Source organism: Anarrhichthys ocellatus, unplaced genomic scaffold (assembly GCF_004355925.1).
Source record: "Anarrhichthys ocellatus isolate YVR2014 unplaced genomic scaffold, GSC_Weel_1.0 scaffold624, whole genome shotgun sequence".
In the NCBI taxonomy this organism is placed as follows: Eukaryota; Metazoa; Chordata; class Actinopteri; order Perciformes; family Anarhichadidae; genus Anarrhichthys; species Anarrhichthys ocellatus.
In genome coordinates this window covers 1-24,657 of record NW_022280598.1, presented here as the reverse complement: position 1 = coordinate 24,657, position 24,657 = coordinate 1, and the positions used below count along the sequence as shown (strand labels likewise).

General features: G+C 42.3%; 1 protein-coding gene across 1 annotated transcript; it reads right to left on the bottom strand.

The window, feature by feature from the left end:
- Positions 1–1,534: 1,534 nt before the first annotated feature.
- On the bottom strand, positions 1,535–24,509 carry LOC116376814 (WD repeat-containing protein 18-like). Its single transcript, XM_031838297.1, has 7 exons — positions 23,783–24,509; positions 13,499–13,642; positions 12,159–12,223; positions 11,752–11,876; positions 4,563–4,720; positions 4,023–4,091; positions 1,535–1,727 (listed from the first exon to the last, which is right to left on the bottom strand). Exons 1-7 carry the CDS (start codon positions 23,951–23,953, stop codon positions 1,599–1,601), a joined length of 861 nt encoding a protein of 286 aa, XP_031694157.1. The 5' UTR covers positions 23,954–24,509; the 3' UTR covers positions 1,535–1,598.
- Between the last annotated feature and the right edge of the window lie 148 nt (positions 24,510–24,657).

Genomic DNA, 24,657 nt, shown 5'->3' with positions numbered 1-24,657 from the left:
ATAGATAGAGATATATAGATAGATAGATAGAGATATATAGATAGATATATATATAGAGATATATAGATAGATATAGATAGAGATATATATATTAGTGCTGGGCAACGTTTACAATTTTTAATCGCGATTAATCGCATGATTTTTTGGGGATTAATAGAGATTAATCGCATTGTTATGGCAAAGTTCAATAATGAATTCATAAGTAGTGTATTGTGCACTTTTATTTTGAAAGTACTGCTATATGAACAAAGGGCAATAACATTTGGTTTAAACACATCAGGTTCTTGTTAGCAGCAGTGTTCTCTTTACACAGCAGCAGTTCTATCTCTTCACTATCTGTGGTCAGTGTGTGACTGTGTGTGAAACGTTCCACTGCTGTGCAACAGGAATAACATGTTTCAGCACGTTTCATCTACATGTGTGTGTTGTGTCTTCATGACAGTCAGAGCATGTTAATGCAGCTCTACTCTTCATCAATATAATGCTGTAACTCAGATCCAGGAGGAGCAATGTGGATTCTCAAAGGATCGTTGGATCGTGTTCCTCAGAGAGTCCTGTGGGGGTACAGCAGGAATACGGGTACCTGGGTCAGTACTACGAGCCATCCGGTCCTTGTTTAACCAAAGTCAGAGCTGTTTCCAGTGGTCGTTGGCCTCCACCAGGTCTCTGGTCTACAATCCTCTGTGATTTTCATGGACAGGATCTCAAGGCCCAGACGGGGAGGAGAGGCTCTGGTTTGAGGACCTCAGAATTGCGTCTTTTCTCTTTGCAGATGATGTGGTTCTGTTGGCTCCTTAAGAACGTGACCTTCAGCAGCACCGGGGCAATTTGTAGAAAAAGAGGCAGAACCTCCAGGTTCTCTGCTGGTTTGGGACTGAGTCTCTGCTCAAAGAGAGTTCAAGTCTCTCTGGGTCTGGTTCACCAGTGAGGTTCAGATGGAGCGTGAGATGGAGGTTTGATGAAAACGTTGAACAGGACCGCTGTGGTGAAGACTAAGTTCTGGATCCACCAGTCCGTCTCGGTTCAGACCCTCCGCTGTGGTCATGAGCTTTGGGTCGTGAAACAAAGCACGAGATGGAGGATCCTTCGTAGGGTGTCTGGACTCAGAGCTCAGAGTATCTGATCCTTCAGGTCTAAAGGAGGCTCAACATCTGATCAGGATCCTCTTGGACGCCTCCCTTTAGAGGTTTTGGTCAGAGGCCCAGTGAACCCACAATACTGAGTAATGAAAGAAGGGCTAGTCTGCTTCTCACTTTCCACACCGGTCTGGGGATTGAACCACCAAGCTCCTCTTACCGTTACTCCACCACTGCCACAATGAAAGGGTCGATAGTGGTGAAATGGTTTCTGGGTATTCAGCTGTGAGTTATTGAGGGCAGTAAGTTATTGGTTTCTGATGTCAGAGGTTCCTCTGAGCAAGGCAGCATCAACAAAGACAAGAAGTTCTACAAAAACAACACTTTTATTTTTTAAACAAAAATCATCACAAATTGTGTTTGAATCTGTTTACCTGTGTGTACATGTTTATGTGTGTACCTGTATGTTTATGTGGTGTGTGTGTAGCTGTGTGTGTACAGTGTGTAAATATACACATGTGTTTATGTGGGTTTAGTGAGCAGCTGGCTGGAGAAGTCGTACAGATCTTTGTTGACTTTCTTCAGAGTCTGAACTTCTTCTTCAAGCTCGGCTACTCGAACCTTCGTGTTCTCTCCGTCACCGAACACCGACTGAAACACATATTATCAGAAACATGCAGTCAGCAGGTGTAAACATGTACGGTGAGGAAAGAGGACTCTACGATCTATAAAGGTGTAAACATGTATGGTGAGGAAAGAGGACTCTACGATCTATAAAGGTGTAAACATGTATGGTGAGGAAAGAGGACGATACAATCTATAAAGGCGTAAACATGTATGGTGAGGAAAGAGGACGATACAATCTATAAAGGCGTAAACATGTATGGTGAGGAAAGAGGACGATACAATCTATAAAGGTGTAAACGTGTATGGTGAGGAAAGAGGACGCTACGATCTATAACCTTTTGAAGGGGCTGAAAGCAATTGGACAATTGGCTGATCAGCTGTTCCATGGCCAGGTGTGTGTTATTCCCTCATTATTTCATTAACAAGGAGCAGATAAAAAGTCTAGAGTTAATTTCAAGTGTGAGATTTGCATTTGTAACCTGTTGCTGTCAATTCTCAATATGAAGTCCAAAGAGCTGCCGCTATCAGTGAAGCAAGCTTTCATTAGGCTGAAGAATCAAAACAAACCCATCAGAGAGATAGCAAAAACATTAGGTGTGGTCAAATCAACAATTTGGTACATTCTTAAAAAGAAAGAAAGCACTGGTGAGCCCAGCAACACCAGAAGACCAAGGAAAAACAACTGTAGTTGATGACCGAATAATTCTTTACCAGGTGAAGAAAAACCCCTTCACAACAGTTGGCCAGATGAAGAACACTCTCCAGGAGGTAGGCGTATCCGTGTCAAAGTCAACAATCAAGAGAAGACTTCACCAGAGTACATACAGAGGGTTCACCACAAGATGTAAACCAGAGGTTGCCAACACGGTGAGTCGCCCGCAAGGCATGTTCTAAAAGTAGCACCAGTATGAAGGCAAATCACTGTCACAATACGAGAGCGCAAATAAGATCGATCTCTGTGTGTGTGTGTGTGTGTGTGTGTGAATTAAACAGCAGCGCACGTAATTTACTTTGACGAGCACTTTCACATCCCTCCGTGTAAAATATCTCTGCTCGGGCAAAATTGCAGCCTGCGAGGAGAAAACCCTGCTTTGAGTGCGAGGTGCGTCCCGTAGCGTGCGAATCCCATCACCGCTCTTCTGCTCGCTCGCGAGTAGTTTTTCTTTTTGACACCAAGTGGGCGGACCCAGTCACCACTGTATAACTACATTTAATTGGTTACAATCGTCTTTGGATTGGCCGGATATCACTCGGATATCAATCTTACATAACTGATCATTTGTATAAACACGGGACAGAGTTCATGATTTGTTCAAAAAAGTTACAAAGGTAGTGGTTAGTACAAACGAGACATGATGTGAAGATATGTTAGAAGTGATAATTTGTACAAATATAACAGGTGTGATTTTGAAAAAAAATACACAATCATTGTTAATAATCATTGTGAGGAATAATTAACTGACATGTGATCAGACAGTCTCTTCACATTTATTATTATTATTATTAAAAGGTGATCTGTGCAACTTTGTTATTCAGGAAGTTTGTATCAAACAAGTAGCCCTTCGTACTACTCGGTACCCTTGAAGTAGCAAACCCTAACCCTGAATAATGAAATAAGTAAATGTAAACTAATATGCAAAGCTCCTGGCTACCTCCAGTTGTACATTTACAAATGTTTTATATCCAGCCATGTTCTCCTGAACGACAATCTGTTTGTTTTGTTTTTTACACAAATGAATGGCTGAGAGGTTTATATTTACGAGTACATTGTTTGCATCTTGTAATAAATATTGATATGTTCTTGATCACTTTGTGTTTATTTGCCTTTTCTGTTGAGAAGATAACAGACTTGTGGGTTTTTAGGCACTGATGGCCTTCCAATGTCATTTATAAATGCTTTGTAAGCAGAGATAGTCCTCACTTTAGATGATTATTAAAGTGTCGATAACTGATAATCAATGATTATTAGTTTAGTATTGATAACTGATAATGATTATTGAAGTGAGCAGACACTGTGTCTCCTTTTTTCAGCTTTGTGACATTTTGTATTTTTGACATTTAGTTTGTTTACAGTCTCTGACCTTTGACCTCTGACTAAACTATCTGAGTCGTCTGTTGAGTCATGAAAACATGAAGACATGAAGAGTTTTTAAAGGTTTAAAGAGACATAACAACACAAACGGCCCTCATGTCCACCGTCTGTTCTCTGATGATCATTGATCACATTCACCATCAATGTGTTAATGAGTAGCTAATAGCGCTAGTAGCACAACACAACATTTACCCAACTATTAGCACCTGAGCCCCGCCCCCTCTCACCTTGTCAGTCACAGCGTTCATCAAATAGTTCAGTTTATCAGCTTTCTGCAGGTACGTCTGCTCGTCCTCCTAAAAACACAAGAACATTTCAAAATAAGAGAGGTCAGTTTATCAGCTTTCTGCAGGTACGTCTGCTCCTGTGAAACATTCGGACCCCGTTTTTAAACGGACTCTTGACATAATAAAGTGCCAATCACACCTGTGGGTCACAGATGTCGTCACCTGACTCACCTGTGAGTAGCATCCCAAGCGGACACACACATCACCTGTCTCACCTGTGAGTTGCATCCCAAGCGGACACACGCATCACCTGTCTCACCTGCAAGTTGCGTCCCAAGCGGACACACACATCACCTGTCCCACCTGTGAGTAGCGTCCCAGGCAGACACACACATCACCTGTCTCACCTGTAAGTTGCGTCCCAAGCGGACACACACATCACCTGTCTCCCCTGTGAGTAGCGTCCCAGGCGGACACACACACATCACCTGTCTCCCCTGTGAGTAGCGTCCCAGGCGGACGGACACACACACACATCACCTGTGAGTAGCGTCCCAGGCGGACACACACCTCCCCCGACTCTCCGCCCTCGGAGGTGTGCAGGTGTCGGCTGAAGCGCGGCAGAGGGACGGCCGGCCGGCTGTCGGGCAGAAACATGTTCGCTGGAGCCGCCGTGATGATGGCGTTCGTCACCGGACCTGAACACACAGACAGGAAGTGATGTCAGAGGACTGCAGGTAACGGCAGTGAATCGTAAACATTCAGTCTGCACCTTGTCATTCTTTTCAATATCGATCAATCTGCTGATTAATTATTCTATTAGTGTCTTCAGATGTGTTGATGATCCACTTTACTTAGAGATCAAGAGGGAGGTTTTATTGATAAAAGCCTAAATAATTCATTAGGATTCCTCTTCTGTTGAGTGACAGTAATATCTCTTGAACAGACCAATGAGCTGTCAGCTGACCTGTGACATCCACAGAATGAGGGTGGAGCCTCAAAGTGTAACCTGAAATGACCTGAAAGCTGCAGCAGTGAGAAATACTGCAGTTATTACCAACATGTACATGAAGTAGAATACATCTTCCATTGATCACGCTGTTTAATGAACAGTGTCGCTTTAGGGTTATTACCTCATCTCATTGTTCATGTAAATGTAGATGATGCTGCTGAAACGCAATTAATGTGTGTCTGTGTTATTGTTGCATTGAATGAGAATGCTAAAACATTATGCTAAATTATCTAAATCGACAAACATGTGTGTAATCCATGGTACAGTTCAAACTGGATTAAATAAAAGTATGTATCTTGTCGTTAACTTTTGGGTCCCATGGGGGAACACAAGTGGGGGGCTTCAACTCTATTGTGTGATCTTAAGCCAGACAATTCATATATTTAGTTTGGTTTGGACGCCTTCCTGCTCCCCGTTTTCTTTACAGTGTTTGGTGATGAATGTAGGGCTGGTCACTAACAGGTTAACAGCTGGTCCACCTTAAGAGCCTTTTATTCACCTACAGACTGCAGAGAGACTGGAGGAGCCCAGAACTGACCATCAAACTTTCATAACAACTCTGATAGAGATGAACACACCCAACATATAGATGCTTCTGTGAAGAGATGATTCTTCATTTGTTTGGACTTTTATTTTTTTAGATGATTGGAATACTTTACTCTATAAAATGAAAGACAGATGCCGACCACAGCGAAGAAAATCAAATGTTTGTGAATAGTCTGTGAGGTGGATCAAGTCAGACCAGCATCAGAAGTATCAGCGTACCAACACAAATGAGATGAGACGGTTCTGTGTGGAACCAGAGCGACGGCTCAAACATCACAAGATGTTCTTCATCAAGCTCCTTTAAAAGATTCACCGTTAAATATTGAAGCTGCTCAACTTCTGAAGTAAAATATTTAAGCAGCTCCAGCTTGAGATTCTCAGTCTGAAGGAAAAACTCAACACATGGTCATAAAACAAATCTACCTAACAGGTGAAAAGATCAACACTAAATATCCAAACTTGTAAAAGTTAGAGGTGAAGATGGTGAATACTAAATATTTAAACTTGATACTTGTAAAAGTTAGAGGAGGTCAGGGTTAGTTTTGATATATATACACACACACATATATATATATATATGTGTAAATGTACTGTATATACAGTGGGTACGGAAAGTATTCAGACCCCTTTAAATTTTTCACTCTTTGTTTCATTGCAGCCATTTGCTAAAATCAAAAAAGTTCATTTTATTTCTCATTAATGTACACTCAGCACCCCATCTTGACAGAAAAAAACAGAAATGTAGAAATTTTTGCAAATTTATTAAAAAAGAAAAACTGAAATATCACATGGTCATAAGTATTCAGACCCTTTGCTGTGACACTCATATTTAACTCACATGCTGTCCATTTCTTCTGATCCTCCTTGAGATGGTTCTACTCCTTCATTGGAGTCCAGCTGTGTTTAATTAAACTGATTGGACTTGATTAGGAAAGGCACACACCTGTCTATATAAGACCTTACAGCTCACAGTGCATGTCAGAGCAAATGAGAATCATGAGGTCGAAGGAACTGCCCAAGGAGCTCAGAGACAGAATTGTGGCAAGGCACAGATCTGGCCAATGTTACAACTTTTTTGATTTTAGCAAATGGCTACAATGAAACAAAGAGTGAAAAATTTAAAGGGGTCTGAATTCTTTCCATACCCACTGTATGTGCTGTTTATTTAAATGTTTTAAGTGCTCCTGTGAGGTATCTTAGTATGATTAATGGTACCCCTAGTGGTGAATATAGAATGTCACAATATATTTACTTATGGAAGGTATTATAAGTTTACAATAGGTTTACTTAGAAAGGATATTATATGTTACAGTATATTTACTCATTGAATGTATTGAACCATAAAAGTGTGACCGAGTGTCTTGGGTTGGTGTATGAGGGCACTTATCAAATAGTAATCACTGGAGTCGGGAGACCAGACATCTTGTTCAGCCCACGGCTACTCTCTTTATTATTGTTTTTCCCTTCGGCCAGAGGCGGGAGTTGCCTCTTCGCTACGGCAACCCTCAAGGGACATATCGTCAACACCAGAACGACAAACATGAGACAGTCTGTTACAAAAGTATAGTCACTGTATGTATTAAACACCGTGAGGGCCAGAAAGGGATTTCTGAGTGAGGCTTTTCAGAGCAAGCAGAGGGTCGCCAGCACCGAGTCAACAGGAAGTGGTCAGACGAGAAGGACTGACCATCGGAGTCCGGAGGAATCCAGCTAGACACTGAGCGAATACTGTCCAAAGCGAGGAGGGGACAGTACGATTGCAGCCAATCACTGAGCTGACACGGACATTTTCGGACACTTTCAGAACATAAAGAACACTGTTTCACTGGAGACCTGTCAGAGCTCACGGCGGCCATTTTACAGATAACTAGCACGGGCTGGACTGTTGGGTGGAACTTGTGTGTTCTCTGCTTCATGAAACATATACTATCGATAGTGTAATTAGGGCCCGAGCTACCGACAACGTCGGGCCGCGAAGGCCCTATTGATATTGTACCCGTTTGGGTAAACGTACGCATGGTTGGAGGACTTGCTATGGATGAAAACTCACCAAATTTTGGGGACTTGTCAGGCCTGGTGAATATAGCCATCTGAAAAAGAATGCATCTTTCTGTGTTAAGAAATGGCTCTCTAGCGCCCCTACAAGTCGGACCGGCGACGCCCCTTGGCCAGTATGTCCGATTGACTTAAGTGGACATGTGTGTCAAATTTCGAGTTAGAGCTACAAAATAGCCAATCAGACCCTAAGCTCCGCCTACTTAGATTTTCCACCATATTGAATTTAGTGTAAAACACATTTCTGCGAACTTCTCCTAGATGCTTAGTCCCATTACTACCAAATTGGCTGTGGATCATTACTGGATCTACGTCATCAAAACTTATCAAAAGCTTTTTGATATCTCTTTTCGTTTACAAGATATGTACCAATAAACTTCTTAGGGGCGTGGCTTAATATCAATACATATAACTTCTCAACCGTTTGTCCTAAAATTACCAGATTTTCAGCATATGTGCACATTGCATCCTCTAACATACCCTGAGATTTATTTTGCATTAAACAACTAGGGGGCGCTACAGTAAACCCTCGAATTTGTGCTTTTTGTCACTTTTTGCAGATTTCAGCCTTCGCACTTTAACGAACTCCTCCTACAGATTTTAAGCGATCAACTTCTCCTTTGGTCAGGATGCTCTTAAGACCTTTGTGATTAAAAGTTATCAAAATCGAGAGTTTTCATCAAAGAACCTTGACGTGGCGGCAATTTTGCCTCATTGTTTATGAAAAAATAAGTTCTTATAAGTTGTTATAACTCCAAGGTACATTATCCAATCCGCACAAAACTTCTTTTGCATGATGCTACTTCAAGCCTAAACATACTTCAATTGAAAAAAATTCAATAATTCATAGCGCCGCCTGCTGGCTAAAGGAAATGTCATATTCTATACTTTTATTTATTTCTCCGAGCCAGGTGACCTGATGAGTCTAAAATTTGGTAAGGATAGCCTTAAGACATTGATGATGCATCATCATGAATTTTTTGAGTTTTCATTGAACGCTGTTGCCGTGGCGACGCATAGTTTGCCATGAAAAAGGAAGCTGATGGTTTAGTGGGTTGGGATGCTCAACTCATGGAACTTTGTACATGTGTCACAGGTCATTGGAAGAAATAGTTTATATGATTTTCTTTATTGGCCGTTTTAAATTGCCTCTATAGCGTCCCCTACAATATTTCAAAAGAGCAGCCCCAGTGCTACGTTTTGGCTACATGTATGAAACTTGGTAGGCACATGTATCCTATGGAGACTTAAAAATAAGTCTCTTGGAACCATGCTCTAAACCCTACCGGAAGTCTGCCATTTTCAATTTTGTATGAATTTATACAATATGTCGACGATGCAGTCCTCGCAGTACGTTTCACTATCTATATATAAAATTTAGATGTATAACATTTGGGAAACAGATGTATCACATGTAGACTGATAAAGAAGCCCCTGGAGCTCTAAGCTCTAAACCCAACCAGAAGTCAGCCATTTTGAATTTAGTGAAAAAAAAACATTTTTGCGAACTCCTACACCGCCACCCCCGACACACTGGAGGATGCGAGGGCCCGTTCATCGCTGCTCGCAGCTTTAATTCAGTTTGCAACTGTTTTAGCTTCTGTCAAATTATTAAATACTTTTTTGAGTGTAAACCGGATCCAGCTGCTTTTTGGTACGACTCTGCTGTCGAAAGATAGCCGGTAGCTGGAGATGTGCGGCCTTCCACAGTTCTGCGAGAGGTTTTGAACTCAACACTCCCGACATGAAAACACATGAAGTGTTGTGACGTTGTGCTCCGCCTTCACTTAATTTCCGTGAAAACATTTAATTCTCTAGATTTCCAGTTTATCAGAAGGAAGCAACAAAGACAGAGCGGGTCCCTGTATTCAGTCGATCAGCCGACGCTCTGCCAGACTCATTTCACGCCAACAAAGGCTCCAAATCACAGCCAGGAAACAACGTGTGGGAGTGGATTTACTCCGACCTCCACCCTTCAGAAAACACTCAGCTCCCTCCAGTTGAAGAACAGAGCTCAGTACTCCGTTCTAGTGGCGGATCTTTTCCTGCCTGCAGCTGAGCCTCGGCCTGCTGTCACTCCAACTTCCTGTCTGGGGACTTTTCAAATTAATTTCCCTCAGATTACCTCGAGAATCAATTTAAGAGGATGAGCCACCAGAGGACAGGAAGCTGTTTGCAGTAATGAGTGAAGGAGCGAAGTCACGCTTACTGAAGGATCCACTGAACTCAGGCTGAAGACTCATCAGGCTGAAGACTCAGCTCTTCAAGAAGTACTACCCTGAGCCTTCCACTTAGCACTTATTGTATTCATATTAGTTTGTTGCACTTATTGTATTCGTATTAGTTTGTTTCTGTACTTTTGCTCTGGTTTATGCTCTTAGATGCTTGTTTAAAAAAGGAGATACACTTTTGACTTCTAGTGACTAGTAGTTCTCTTGAATACAGACGTTGAATACACTTATTGTAGGTCGCTTTGGATAAAAGCGTCTGCTAAATGACTGTAATGTAATCCAGTGGTTCTCAACTGGTCTGGCTGCGGGACCCACCATCACCCCTTAATGACAAGCCGTGACCCAAATCGCGGAACATTTTCAACTTCTCAAATGTATTTAATGAAAAGATTGTGTAGTTTGAACCTGAGCTGGAAACGTCCTCTGCAGTCGTAGTGTAGGGAGCTCTCTTGTGCAGATAAATTGTTCCGGTCAGTCCCCGTCCCACACATGTGTCACGTAAACGAGTAAAACTGCTTTGTTCGTTATGTATGTAGATTCGTCCATTTGTAATGCAAAATGACCACTTGCCTAAATTCGAACTGTGGTCTGCTGTTTGATGTCATCCGACATGTCTTCAATTCGCCAACTTAGTGTCATTAGACAGAGGTATAGTTTTCAGTTTATCCTCTGCTATGAGCATTACAAGGCATTCACACCAAATATTGTTGAGGAGTGTGAATAGACGGCACTCCGCTGCATAAAAAACCCCCTTCAAAATAAGTTCTTTTTTTTTTTTTAAGATAGGCAACGGCCCGCGACCCAGTGAAAACGGGTCCCGCCAGTTGAGAACCACTGATGTAATCAATACATCGAAAAACTACTTAATATAGATGCAGATCAACACAATAACAATGCAGATGCACTGATGCGGCTGCAGGGCTTTTATTGTGAAGGGGCTAGAGGGCTCTTATTATGAAGGCGTGTGAGAGCCAGAAGGCTTTTCTTTAGCAGTAACAGAAGTCTGACCAGAGGTGAGGTTTCTGACCCAGTTTACATTTGTTATAATTCTTACCGTTAACCGGTTTATATTATGATTATATATACACAGACATAGCTCCACATCATGGCAACAGGAAGTTACATTTGCCATACTTTGGCGTACTACTCTTTGCAGGTTAAGCAGATCACCCTCACATTTAGTCCGTGTAAGGTGAAGACCTTGATGATGCTCAACACCATTATTCACCATGAAACAGGAAGCTGTTGATGAGGGCTAGGGTCATTTCCTCTTGAGGTCACCCGACAGTCAAAACACAGGCTGCTGACACCTACTGCTACTATTATCATTATTATTATTAGTCACATTACTATTTCTATTATTGATACCATTAATGCACATTACTGACTTTGCTTCTTCCTCAGAGTCTTTGTTTTCTCTCCTTACAGGTTTACTTAGATCCTGGTTTTATCTGGACCCTGGTCCCGCTGACACCCACTGATACTATCATCATTATTATTAGTCACATTACTGTTACTGATGCCATTACTTATTTTATTATTATTCTACTATATCCACTTCTGCTGTTATCATTAGTCGTCATAATGTTTCCATCATTATTCTACTTACTAGTCTCATTATATGAATAATTTCTGTCATATGCATTGAATGTGTTGTGACTCCGTTATGTTGTTCATTCTGTACACATGACATCACACTTCATCCTGATAAGAGGATCCTCCTCTGTTTCCTATTCTGATGTGAGAGTCAAAGGACAGAGGATGTTGTATGTGTAGACCGTCAAGAACTCTGAGGAGAATTTGTGATTTTGGGCTAAACAAAATAAATCGAATTGATGGTTTGTGTTTTTGTCATTGAGATATCATGGAGGGGGGTGGGGCTTACCTTTGTGGGCGAGGCAGCGGATGCTCTGTTTGCTTTGGACATCCCAGAGTCGAACTGTCTCATCATGTGAACCAGAGAGGAGGAGAGTCCCATCCATGGACACCGACAGACACGTCACCAAGTTCCTGAGAGACATTCAAACTGACTTCAGATCAGATCACAAGACTATTTGAATCTACTGAGAGGATTCAAACTGACTTCAGATCACAAGACTATCTTAATCTACTGAGGTTTTAAATGACTTCAGATCAAATTACAAGACAATTTTGAAAAAATGAGAGGATTCAAACTGATGAAAAAAAAAAAATTTCTACTATCTTTTTTGTCTCTGTGACTCCGTGATCGTTGTACCACAGTCACCTTAAAATGTTCAGAGGTGACTGATATGAATGGAATAAACATCTCACCTGTGTCCTTTGAAGACCTGGTTCCCGTCGTTGTCTGACTGGAACGATTTGTCCCAACTAAGACTCTGCAGATGAAACAAAAACAGTTCAAACACTTCTATATCGACACAAACTGTTTCCAGGTCAGGTCCTCTTTAACTTATAGCCTGTTATTGGCCATCTCAAAATGTTTTGACTGATTCCTTTAAATGACATCAATTACTGATCATGACAAGTCGGAGAGAAGAGAAGTCTGAAAACAACCAACAATCAGTCCACAGTTTCCTCACCAATATAATATATGTATAAACTGATGTAACTCAACTCCACATGGTCAGATCTTTTCCAAAGGCTGTAGTTTGAAGTTTGTAGTTTGTCTTTTGTAGGATGTAGTTTTTAGATTGTAAGATGTAGCATATATTTTTGGGGTTTGTAGGATGTAGTTTGTACTTTGTAGGATGTCGTTTGTAGATTGTAAGTTGTAGCATATATTTTTTGGGTTTGTAGGATGAAGTTTGTAGAATGTAGGATGTAGTTTGTAGCATTTGTTTTTTGGTTTGTAAGATGTAGTTTGTGGCTTGTAGAACAATTTGTATTCTGAAGGATGACAGTTTGTAAGATGTAGTTTGTATGATGAAGTTTGTAGGATGTAGTTTGTGGCTTGTTGAACAGTTTGTATTTTGAAGGATGATATAGTTTGTAGGATGTAGTTTGTAGGATGAAGTTTGTGGCTTGTTGAACAGTTTGTATTTTGAAGGATATAGTTTGTAAGATGTAGTTTGACATTTGTAGGATGTAGTTTGTATTTTGAAGGATGATAGTTTGTAAGATGTAGTTTGTAGGATGAAGTTTGTAGGATGTAGTTTGTATTTTGAAGGATGATATAGTTTGTAAGACGTAGTTTGACATTTGTAGGATGTAGTTTGTATTTTGAAGGATAGTTTGTAAGATGTAGTTTGTAGGATGTAGTTTGTATTTTGAAGGATGATAGTTTGTAAGACGTAGTTTGACATTTGTAGGATGTAGTTTGTATTTTGAAGGATAGTTTGTAAGATGTAGTTTGTAGGATGTAGTTTGTATTTTGAAGGATGATAGTTTGTAAGATGTAGTATATAGGATGAAGTTTGTAGGATGTAGTTTGTATTTTGAAGGATGATATAGTTTGTAAGATGTAGTTTATATGATGAAGTTCGTAGGATGTATTTTGTATTTCTGAAGGATGATATAGTTTGTAAGATGTAGTTTGTAGGATGTATTTTTGAAGGATATAGCTTGTCAGATAACAAAATGAACACTTTTTTGTAGGATGTAGAATGGCAGTGTGTTAAAATGGAGGACGTAAAGTAAAGAGTGAGACTCACCTGGCTGCACAGAGACACCTGGAAAATGTTTCCATCACTGCCTCCACAGAACAGGAAGTACTCGCAGGGGTCAAAGGTCACAGACATGATCTCCACATCAAACAGGACGGACAGGAGCAGCTCACCTGAGGACAACTCCCACACCTGGTCAGACAGACGGACAGACAGAAAGTTTGTAAACCAACATCTCAGAGAAGTTGGAGACACAGTAGTGCCATAAAAAAAATATATAAAAGAATACATAAATGTGGAAATTTAAAGACAAACTAAAAATCAGTGGCCTAAGAACCCAGACAAAATGTCACAAAGTTATCTTTCGTCGGATGATCCCAAAGTGAAAAGGGATGTGATCGTGAACACAACGAGCATTGAGGGAAAAAGTCCCACCAATAAGCTGATTGAGTACTACTCAGACTGGAAAAGCCTGAAAAAGCTGTAGCTTGGATATTGAAGTTGAAAAGATTGCTCTTGGAGATCACTCAAAGAAGAAAGATGACAAATACTGGATTGCTGCTGAGTAATGATAAATCACTGAAGGAACGTGCCATGAAGCTTAAGGTGCCATTCAGTGCAGATCTGATGGTGAAAGATATTTAAAAAATGCTGAAAAGGCCATATATGCATTTGAGCAACAGCAACACTTTGCACTGGAAATTTCCCTCCTGGAAAAGGGAAAACACTGCCGAAAAGAGAGCCCTATATTAAAAATGGATCCCCCATCCTAGATGAAGGTGTCCTGAGAGTGGGGGAAAGGATTAACAGATCAGCTATGCCAGTATGCGCTAAGAATCCCATAATCTTACCCAAAAAATCCCACATATCCGAGGTCACACCCAAGTTGGTCATTCTGGAAGAAATCATATGCTCTCAAAACTAGGACAGAAATACTGGATGTCCTCTGCAAATTCTTCAGCACGAAAGATCATCAGAAACTGTTTTCTGCAGACGAATGCAGTCTAAAGTAGGAGAGCAAAAAATGGCAGATCTTCCACAGGACCGTGTGATACCGGATCTGCCACCTTTCACTTCAGTTGGCATGGACTATTTTGGACCTTTTGAGATAAAGCGAGGTCGGACCAATGTAAAACGGTGGGGTGTGATCTTTACATGCCTTACTAGCTGGGCAATCCATCTTGAGGTGGCTAATAGTTTGGACACCAACTCCTGCATCAATGCAATATGCAGATTTCTATGTCGCAGAGGTACTGTAAAAACCATCAGATCAGATCAAGGTACAAATTTTGTTGGTGCACAAAAGGAGCTGAACGATCATTAAAATAACTAAATCATGACAAAATCCAAAGAAATCTACTCCAAGAAGGAATAGAGTGGATATTTAACCCAGCAGTAGGTGCTCACCACTAATGTTGCACGGTGTATCGATACTAAAAAGGTACCGCAGTACCCGCACGTTAAAAACGATACGATTTTGCATATTTTTAGTATCGATACTTCATTAAAATAGCGCGATCAGAGCGCACTCACTGTTCCGCTCCCTGTCATGCTGCCTGCAGGCATTGACTGCAAGGGGGCGGGGCTGCCCAACGCTCACACACGCAACAGGCAGCGCTCACTCACAGCAGTGATAGCAGGGGAGACATGCATCAAGGTCCGTGTACGTTTTGATAGTCTGTTTTACCGTTCAGCCGAAAAAACGACAATATTCTCATTTTTCGTTTCAAACCAAAAACGGAAATGGTGGTCCGTGTACGGTCCCCACTGACATACAGAGACCCGTCTGCGAAACCTGTTTCAAAGCCACACAGACCAAGGGAGGCAACAGGTCTAACATGGCAAAGCACCTTTCAGACAGACACCCCCAACTTTTCAAAGAGTTCAAAGAACGGCGGGTAAGCAAATGTGATTATAAACGTGAACACCCCCAAGCTCACCCATAGACGGCTAACACGAGTAGCCTTAGCCTAGTTTGAGGACAAGCCTATATGATCATGAGGTCACAATGCACACAAAAGTGTACTAAATGAAACACAATTGATGCAAAATGGCGACATGCTGGTGGAGCCTGAGGGTGGATCTTGAGCTAATTATTTTTATTTTTAGTTAAGGAAAAATAATTATTCCATGAATTAAGATAAAATATGAAGTGAAAATATCAAACTCACTATGCAAGTAAATTAAGCATTGTTTATCCACCCACTCCCACAGACAGTCAGACAGATGCCAGCAGCAACACAGAGAGTTCCCTTCAGCTGTGTTTGAAAGCCAGTGGAAATATGAGAGAGGCTCAAAAGATGCGAAGACGTTCAACATTAATATTAATGCCATTTGTTAAGTGTTCAAAAAGCTGGGCAGAAAGAAGCTGGTAAAAAAGGGAACCGTACAGATGTTTTATACATTACTATTATAGATAAATATACCAGTATCGTATCGTATTTGTGGTATTGTATCGAATTCTGGTATCGTAAGTATCGGGTATCGTGATACTTATGGCAGGTATCGTATCGAAGTCACAATCTTGGTATCGTGACAACCCTACTCACCACGGAGGCGTATGGGAGAGACTAATTAAGTCACTCAAGAAGATTCTGTGCTCTGTGGTGAAAGAACAAGTTCTGGATGATGAGGCCTTGCAGACAGCCTTATGTGAGGTGGAAGCTACAATGAATGATAGACCAATCACAACAATAACAAATGACTTGAATGATGTGGAACCTTTAACGCCTAATTATTTGCTTCTACTCAAAACAAACCCCGTCATGCCTTCAGGAATATTCAAGAAAGAGGACCTGTACTCTAGAAGGAGATGGAGACAGGTACATTATCTGGCTGACCTTTTCTGGAGAAGATGGGTCAGGGAATACCTTCCAATCATGCAACAGTGAAATAAGTGGAAGGAACTTTCTACCTGGAGACCTCGTTGTTATTGTGGATGAATGGGCTCCTAGAAACTCCTGGGTGCTAGGACGGATTCTAAAGACCATGCAAGGAAATAAAGGACTAGTCAGTTAAAACCAGAACAAGTGTTATACAGAGACCCATCAACAAACTCTGTCTGCTCCTTGAAGCTGGAGAGTAGCTGGTGCTGGACAGTAGTTTGGAGAAGTTATATGAACTTAATCTATCTATGTACTCGGACGACAATGAAAAAAAAAACAAGAAAAAAAAAAACGGAATATATTTGTGTTTTGAATATTGACTATTTAGTAATTGATGTAATTGCTGTATTCGAAGCAATTAGGGGCTGGAATGTTAGAGCCATATCTTTAGTTTTGATTACAAATCATAATTTCTAATTTTTCTAATATATTTGTATGACCTAAACACATTCCTTTAATTTATGAATGACGGTTAAATTCGCATTCTGAATAATTATTTTTCTTTGGGAACTTTTGTTAATAATCAGATGAGGATCAGCTGGTATAAGAGGGATGGGACTGAGTCTCGGGTTGTTTTCCCTTGGCATCGGGACAGTCTTTGACGTCACGTTAAACTGATTATGTTTTGCTGTTAAGTTTGTCAAAAGTGAAAATAAATCGATCAAATGACGGCAAAGGAATCAGCGTCTGCAAGAGTTATCATTTGGACTGTTTAATGTGCGAGTCAGAAACAGAGCCCCGTAACGTGGCCCAGTACAGAGGAAGAAGAACAAAGAACAGGCCACCACAGCAGTAGAGTGCGGATCACTGCCAGATGTTTATGCAACAACCACTGCTGTATTTTGTGATTGAATAAACTCAACCCACAATTGGCTGACCCCCCCTAGTCTAGAGCAGTGTTTTTCAACCTTTTCTGAGCCGCGGCACATTTTTTACATTACATTAAAAAGATCCCGCGGCACACCAACAACCAAAAATGTTACAAAATGACACCTTTTAGCATAATACAGCATATATGCAGGTGTGTCAAACTCAATCACAGAGGGCCAAAATAAGAAATTGGGACTACGTTGAGGGCCAAATAGAGTCATCATTTAATAAACAGGATAGAAGGGATATTGGACAAAGTGCAAAAAGAATACATGTTTAGGTAGGCTACATTATTTTATGCATACGTACCAGAGCCAGATGTTTGGCATCTTTTCTTGGCTGCCAGTTCATTAATATCTGGGGTTAGGTTCTGTGGAAACCCTCAAGATGGAGTGAAGATGTGCATCAGTGAGACTCCTGTGCGGGTTTTTGTTCATCTTCATCACAGAGAACAGCTGCTCACACAGGTATGTGCTTCCAAACATGCAGAGCGTTTGAGCAGCATGTAGGCGGAGTTAAGGCATCGTTTCGGGGGGGGAAACTTGGAAACTGTGAAGCGCCCAGAGTCATACTTTGCCTTGAGTGTCATTACACTGGAGGTCTATCAGCTCCACAGGTGCTCTTTCCACATCAACTGCAAACGGATTGCTGAGCAGTTCAAATTTACATTTCTGAGCTGCAAAGTCGGCAAATCGTTGAGTGATCTCTGTGCCAAATGCACCCAGTTTATCAGCAAAATGCGCAGTCGGGAACACAGCGGTGGAGACTTTTACTGCCTCACACATGTCTGTGATCACACGTCCCCGTCCCTGAAGCTGGAGGTTTAGCGCAGTGAGATGCTTCGTTATGTTGCACATAAAGCCAGCTCACATCGCCACTTTTCGTCCCGGAGATCTGTGGTGTGGCGGGCCAGTTATGATAAACATATGATATTTTCTGGCGGGCCGTTGTACCGAGGGCCGGATATATGCTGACAATTTAATGACAAGTCTCTCAATGTGTTGATCCTTACTAGGCTTTTCATCTGGGTTATTTTGTCCAGGGCCCAGTTCAGAGTCTGCATTTTTCCTTTTCAAATATTTCTCCATCGCTGTTCGTCTTGTCACCACAACCTCTCCTGCGCGTCATTTCATTCTACTGTCCTAAATGAACACGGTCATTATTGTGCTACCTACTGGCATGGAGGAGTATTTATTACTCAGCCAGCCACTAAATTGTAGCTCAGACGCTCAACAATGGCAAAGTATTTGCAACAACTAAATAATATTTTATTGAACTCATTAAGTGAAATTGGACATTTTCCCGCGGCACACCTGACGATCTCTCACGGCACACTGGTGTGCCGCGAGACCATAGGTGTATAACACGTGTTTTACAATGAACACAAGTATATTTGTATGGGAGGAGTTCGGGGAGGCCATGGAGAAGGACTTTCGGTTTGCCTCAAGGAGGTTCTGGCAAGCCATCTGACGGGTCAGGAAGGTAATGCAGGGCCTACCCCAGGCTGTCGGGGGGGGGGGGAGCACTTTGAGGAACTCCTAAACCCGACCAACATGCAACCCATATCCCTGGCAGAGGCTGCTAAGGTAGTCAAAAAGCTCCTTGGTGGCAAGGCACCGGGGGTGGATGAGATCCGCCCTGAGATGCTGAAGGCGCTGGAGACTGTTGGGCTGTCTTGGCCGCACACCTCTCAGCCTCCCGGGGAAGGCTTATGTCGGGGTGCTGGAAAGGAGACTCCGATCAAGAGGAGCAGTGCGTATTCCGTCCCGGCCGTGGAACAGTAGACCAGCTCTCTACCCTCGCAAGACTACTGGAGGGGTTCTGGGAGTTTGCCCAACCAGTCTACATGTGCTTTGTGGACTTGGAGAAGGCTTACGACCGGGTCCCTCGGGGGTTCTTGTGGGGGGTGCTATGGGAGTATGGGGTGCCGGACCCGTTCCAACGGGCCATCTAGTCTCTGTACGACTGCAGTAGGAGCTGTATCAGCATTCTCGGCAATAAGTCAGACACCTTCCTGGTGGGTGTTGGCCTCCGCCAGGGCTGCCCTTTGTCGCCGGTCCTGTTCGTGACTTTCATGGACAGGATATCTAGGCACAGCCGGGAGTTGGAGAACGTCAGGTTCGGGGGTCTCGCAATCGCCTCTCTGCTGTTTGCAGATGATGTGGTCCTGTTGGCCTCCTCAGATCGTGACCTCCATCATTCACTGGGGCGGTTTGCAGCAGAGTGTGAAGCGGCGGGGATGAGAGTTAGCACCTCCAAATTTGAGACCATGGTGCTCTGCCGGAAACCGGTGGATTGCTCCCTCCAGGTGGGGACGGAGTGCCTACAGCAAGCAAAAGGAGTTCAAGTATCTTGGGGTCTTGTCCACGAGTGAGGTTAAGATGGAGCGGCAGGTCGACAGGCGGATCGGTGCGGCTGCAGCAGTAAAGCAGGCGCTGCACCGGACCATCTTAGTGAAGAGGCAGCTGAGCTGGAAGGCGAAGCTCTCAATTTACTGGTCGGTCTACATTTCTACCCTCACCTATGGTCACGAACTCTGGGTCGTGACCGAAAGGACGAGGTCGCGGCTACAAGCGGCCGACATGAGTTTCCTCCGTAGGGTGGCCGGGCTCAGCCTTAGAGATAGGGTAAGGAGCTCGGTCATCAGGAGGGAGCTTGGAGTGGAGCCGCTACTCCTTCCCGTCGAAAGGAGTCAGCTGAGGTGGTTTGGGCATCTCATTAAGATGCCTCCTGGACGCCTCCCACTGGAGGTTTTCCGGGCACGTCCAACTGGGAGGAGGCCCCGGGAAGACCCACAACACGCTGGAGGGATTATATCTCCCAGCTGGCCTGGAACGCCTCGGGATACTCCAGTATGAGCTGGAATGTGTTGCAGGGGAGAGGTAAGTCTGGGTCAGCCTGCTTGGCCTGCCGCCACCGCGACCAGACCCCGGATAAGCCGAGGAAAATGGATGGAAGTATATTTAGACGAAAGGTTGATGCCCAATAAAAAGGCACACAGAAGAGTCTGGGGCCTTTAAGAGTAGAGTGTGAGGAGTCAGCAGGCAATGAGTGGCAGAATAAAACAGGCAATAAAAGGTGTTTTAAGAAAGTGAGTCACCTCAACCGTGACAGGTCCTTGACCATGCAGCTAGTGCTGGGCGGTATACTGGTTTGAATTTCCCGTAGGATATTAATTTTTCACACACCGTCATACCGGTGCATAGTCGAAACAACTGCTATTCAACAGGCAGCTAAATATATTGTTCGCTGCTAAGACGGCTACAGTCGGAGCTAACTGTATTGAGAGGGACCCCTAGTCATGGTTATAACAATTAATAACCCACAACTAACGCTCTTTAACAACAAAATACCACGACACAACAGTTTGTGACAAATAAACGATTTGTACATTTATAAAATTTCACCGCCGAACGTTATGCTGGGTACAGCTCGCTAGCTAGCCCGCTAGCACAACAGTCTGCTAACAGCTGGGAGAGGCTCCGTCGCTACAGTAACGTTACATTAAAGAACAGAACAGAGCGATGCAGGAGGAACAAAGACAGACCGGAGATGCACCGATAGAGTCTGTGCCCAAGAGAGGAGCTGGGTCTGCTGTTTGGACGTGTTTTGGTTTTAAAAAGTCCGACGTTTTGCGAGTTTGTCGAGCCACTGTTGTTGCCGCTGGTGGTAACACGAGCAACTTACTCCATCACCTCAGCAGAAAACATGTGTTGGAATACCAAGAGTGTGATGACGCCATCGGATTCGAGGCCGTCAACCGGTAACGTTAATGCGAGTGAAACAGTGAAGCCGAAGGGTCAGACATCGCTTGAAGAGGCATTTGCTCGAGGCAGCTTATGACAAGAAAAGCAAGCAGTGGAGCAACATTAGGAACGCAATAACTATCCATCTATGCAAGGACATGGTCCCGCTACAGACTGTGGAGAAAGACTCAGAGCAATGATTAAAACACTGGATTCATGGTACGTCTGACCGGAGCTACAATACTTCAGCCAAACTGCTATCCCAACATTATAGGAACAAACAACCCTAACCCTCTAGTAATCAAAGCCTTTATAGATGAAGATATTAACATGTTTGTATATTCTATGTACTCCTGACAGTAGAGTAAGCCTCTATAAACATATAGAAAAACACAGTCAAGGAAAAAAAGAAATACCATGATATACCGTGAAACCACCAGAATCTTAAAAAATACCGTGATACACATTTTTGGTCATACCGCCCAGCACTACATGCAGCCATAACTGGCCACTCTAAATATTATGCAGTTGGCCGCACCAGACTAGCCGAGGACAACATAGAGGTGCACAGTCACTCACACACGCAGTACTGTGCTGTGATTGGCTGGTACTAGTTGCCTCGACGCATCTGTGATTGGTTGTTAAGAGTGACAACTATGTTCGGCTCATTTTCTGTAACCAGTGCAGCATAATAGCATCATTAGCTAGCTAGTTAACTAGCCAGATGCTAAATGAGTAAAATGTAACAATTTAATGCTTCATCCACTCTTTCTTGTCACAGCGTAGGAAAGCACATTGCTATCACCAGGTGACCAGTTCTTTACTGATTCACCAGACTGTAATGTTTTGATGGCTTCACTTCAAGTCAACACAAAGTACATAAAACTGGCAGCTTACCTGTCGATAGCAACGAGCTCTTAGAGTGTGTGGATGACATATTAAGCGGCTAATGTTAGGTAGCTAACATGTTTCAGATGTCTACAGCGTGTCAATGTTTTTATGGTTTAATATGTAAATTATTGCAGTTAGTTCTGACAATCAATATTTATGTGATGTGTTGAACATGTTGCATCGTTTAGTTTGAAACAATTGAACCCTTCACTGCAGGAACCTGAACCTTTAAGAACCACGTCCTTTCTTAAGTTTCAGATGTGCAACATTAAACAGTTGACGGTCTTGTTAGTTTCTCAGCATTGTAGCCTTTCGTTCTTCATGTAAATAAAGAGAGAGTATAGAAATGTGTAATAATGACAGGAAGTGATGCGTCTCTGTCCCCCCTCAGTTTAATAGTGCTGCTGGCTCTGCAGAACACAGACTCCACTTAAAAACCTCATGATTTAAAGTGTGAGCAGGAGCGATGCCTCAGCTTGTGCTCAACACCCCCGACCATCCGTTATGTCATTACTAAGACTCCACCTCCTGTGATTTATGTTAGAGGGGATTTTATCCAAATTAAAAAAACGAGAGGAGACGCTCAGTGTTTCAATGGATTTATCATTCTGATCGGAGGTGATCAATGACGTCTGATGGGTTCAAAACAGGTTTCACTGCTGCTTCAATACTGAATACAAGAACAGTATGTACAGTAGCAAAAAGAGGTCCATCTCCTATTTTTAGTAGGTTTTAGCATGTTTAAGAAAGCAGCATACACACACTAACTATGGTGGAAATAGGGTGTAACTCTTCTTCATCACTTTAACTTGTTCACCCATCATCCCTCAAAAAGAAAGCCAAATATAACAGCTTCCCCTCAATGAATCCGGGACGGCTCCTCAACCATAAGGCTGATATGCATATTTCTCATTTGAGTCCATTGTCGGTAAACCTATTTCTATTAAGATTTGACTTCACACTTAGTGTAAAATCTAAATTCCAAAGGCAATATATAATGTAATATTATAAGTAAATGGTATATGGACTTGTACAGCACTTTTGTAGACACTAAAACACAACATTAATGATACAATTCATATATTCTCACATGGTTTTTACATGTTGACTGTTTACTGAAAGTTTTACTATACTAACACTACTTCCATATAGCCCAGTTACAAATAACATGAATCTCCCAAAAACATGTAAATAGGAATAAACACATTTGATCAATATTAATATATGATGGAAGAGCTCCATGCTAAATGAATAATGATAAATGAACCGAGATGATCAAAGAGTTACAAGAGAAGTTACAGTTTTATGTCGGTGTGTTGTCTACACTCACACCCCCACAGGGACGAGGTGACATCTGCACGTGTGCACGGTCCAACTGGATATTTGGTGGACAGTCGTCTCTTCTGTCTAGTGTCTGATTGGTCGGTCGCTCCTTTTTTTCTTTTATTAACCTTTTATTCAACTCTGAGTCAGTTCTAGCAATAGAATCAGTTTGGATTCAGGTCTCTGCTACTGATCCAGTTGGATCCTGATTTAGACAGTTCACACTGGAACACATGAACTTTATCAGTACAGCAGCTTTCAACAAAGAAATAAAGATTAAAATATCTCGGAGGGTAAACTAAGTTCTTCAGACCTAAAGCTAGTTCAGTTGATGAATGAGCTTGTTATGAAGCTGCTGGGTGGAAACCGAGATAGACCGACTGTCTTCATGACCATCAGACGGTGCAGAGGTATTTGCCTCTCAGAGATAAAGTCACACTTATGATGAAGAGTTTTTAATGAAGAAAAGAGACACAAACAGGTAAAAGAGGTTTGTTTGACTTGTCGAGTCTGAAGGAGGTTTCAGAAAGAAGAGTCAAAGTGACGAAGAAGAGTCAAAGTGATTAAGTAGAAACTCTACTGTTGTACCTGTTCAGGTGATATAAACTCAGTCTCACCTTGACAGTTTGGTCTAAGGAGGCGGTAGCGACTCTGGCCTGAGCTCCCATCAGGCCACAGTGCAAGTCTGTGATTGGCAGAGAGTGACGAGACAGGACGTGACGCGGCTCAGGGGTGTGGCTTAAATCCAGCTGGATCACACTGAAACACATACACGCAAATACACACATTAATAATCACACACAGAGTGATCACACTGGTGTCTACATTCACAACATTTTGGTTCATGGAGCTTTAGGATGACACTGACTTAATTGGGACCTGCTGCAGTTTTATACACAGTCAGTGAGAACAGGATGTATTGATTATTGGATGCAGCTGATCAGTCTGTTGTCAGGATGTGGACATCAGACTGATCACCTGCTGCTGTTTTTTATTTCAAGAATAAAACTGACACATGAACACAAACTAGACTAGAGCTGACCAATCAGGTAGGAGAGTGACATTTATATTAACTACTCAAATGAATGAATCCTAACTCTGTATCTGGTGCTAACCTGACTGGTGGACTCTTCAGTGGAGATAAAACACTGCTGACGTCTTATCATGGGAACAAACGTATCTACAGTCTGTGTTAAAGCGCTACCTGGTGGCCACAGCAGATCCTCACATGTTAATAAGCAACGACGCAACCTTTCATTTAAGATACAAGACAGACTGATCACAGCTAGAAGACCTCAGTCTTCTTCATCTTCTTCATCCTCAATGATGGAGTGGACTAAATAATCAAACATCTGTCACAACACGTTACATTAAAGTAAAGTCTCCACATCTGTCACAATACGTTACATTAAAGTAAAGTCTCCACATCTGTCACAACACGTTATATTAAAGTAAAGTCTCCACATCTGTCACAACACGTTACATTAAGGTA

Coding starts and splice junctions, on each gene's coding strand:
- LOC116376814 (XM_031838297.1), bottom strand. CDS start 23,953: ATGTGTGTATTTGCGTGTATGTGTTTCAGTGTGATCCAGCTGGATTTA. Junction 11,877..12,158: donor CAGGTCTTCAAAGGACACAG/GTGAGATGTTTA, acceptor AATGTCTCTCAG/GAACTTGGTGACGTGTCTGT. Junction 1,728..4,022: donor TGAACGCTGTGACTGACAAG/GTGAGAGGGGGC, acceptor TATGTGTTTCAG/TCGGTGTTCGGTGACGGAGA.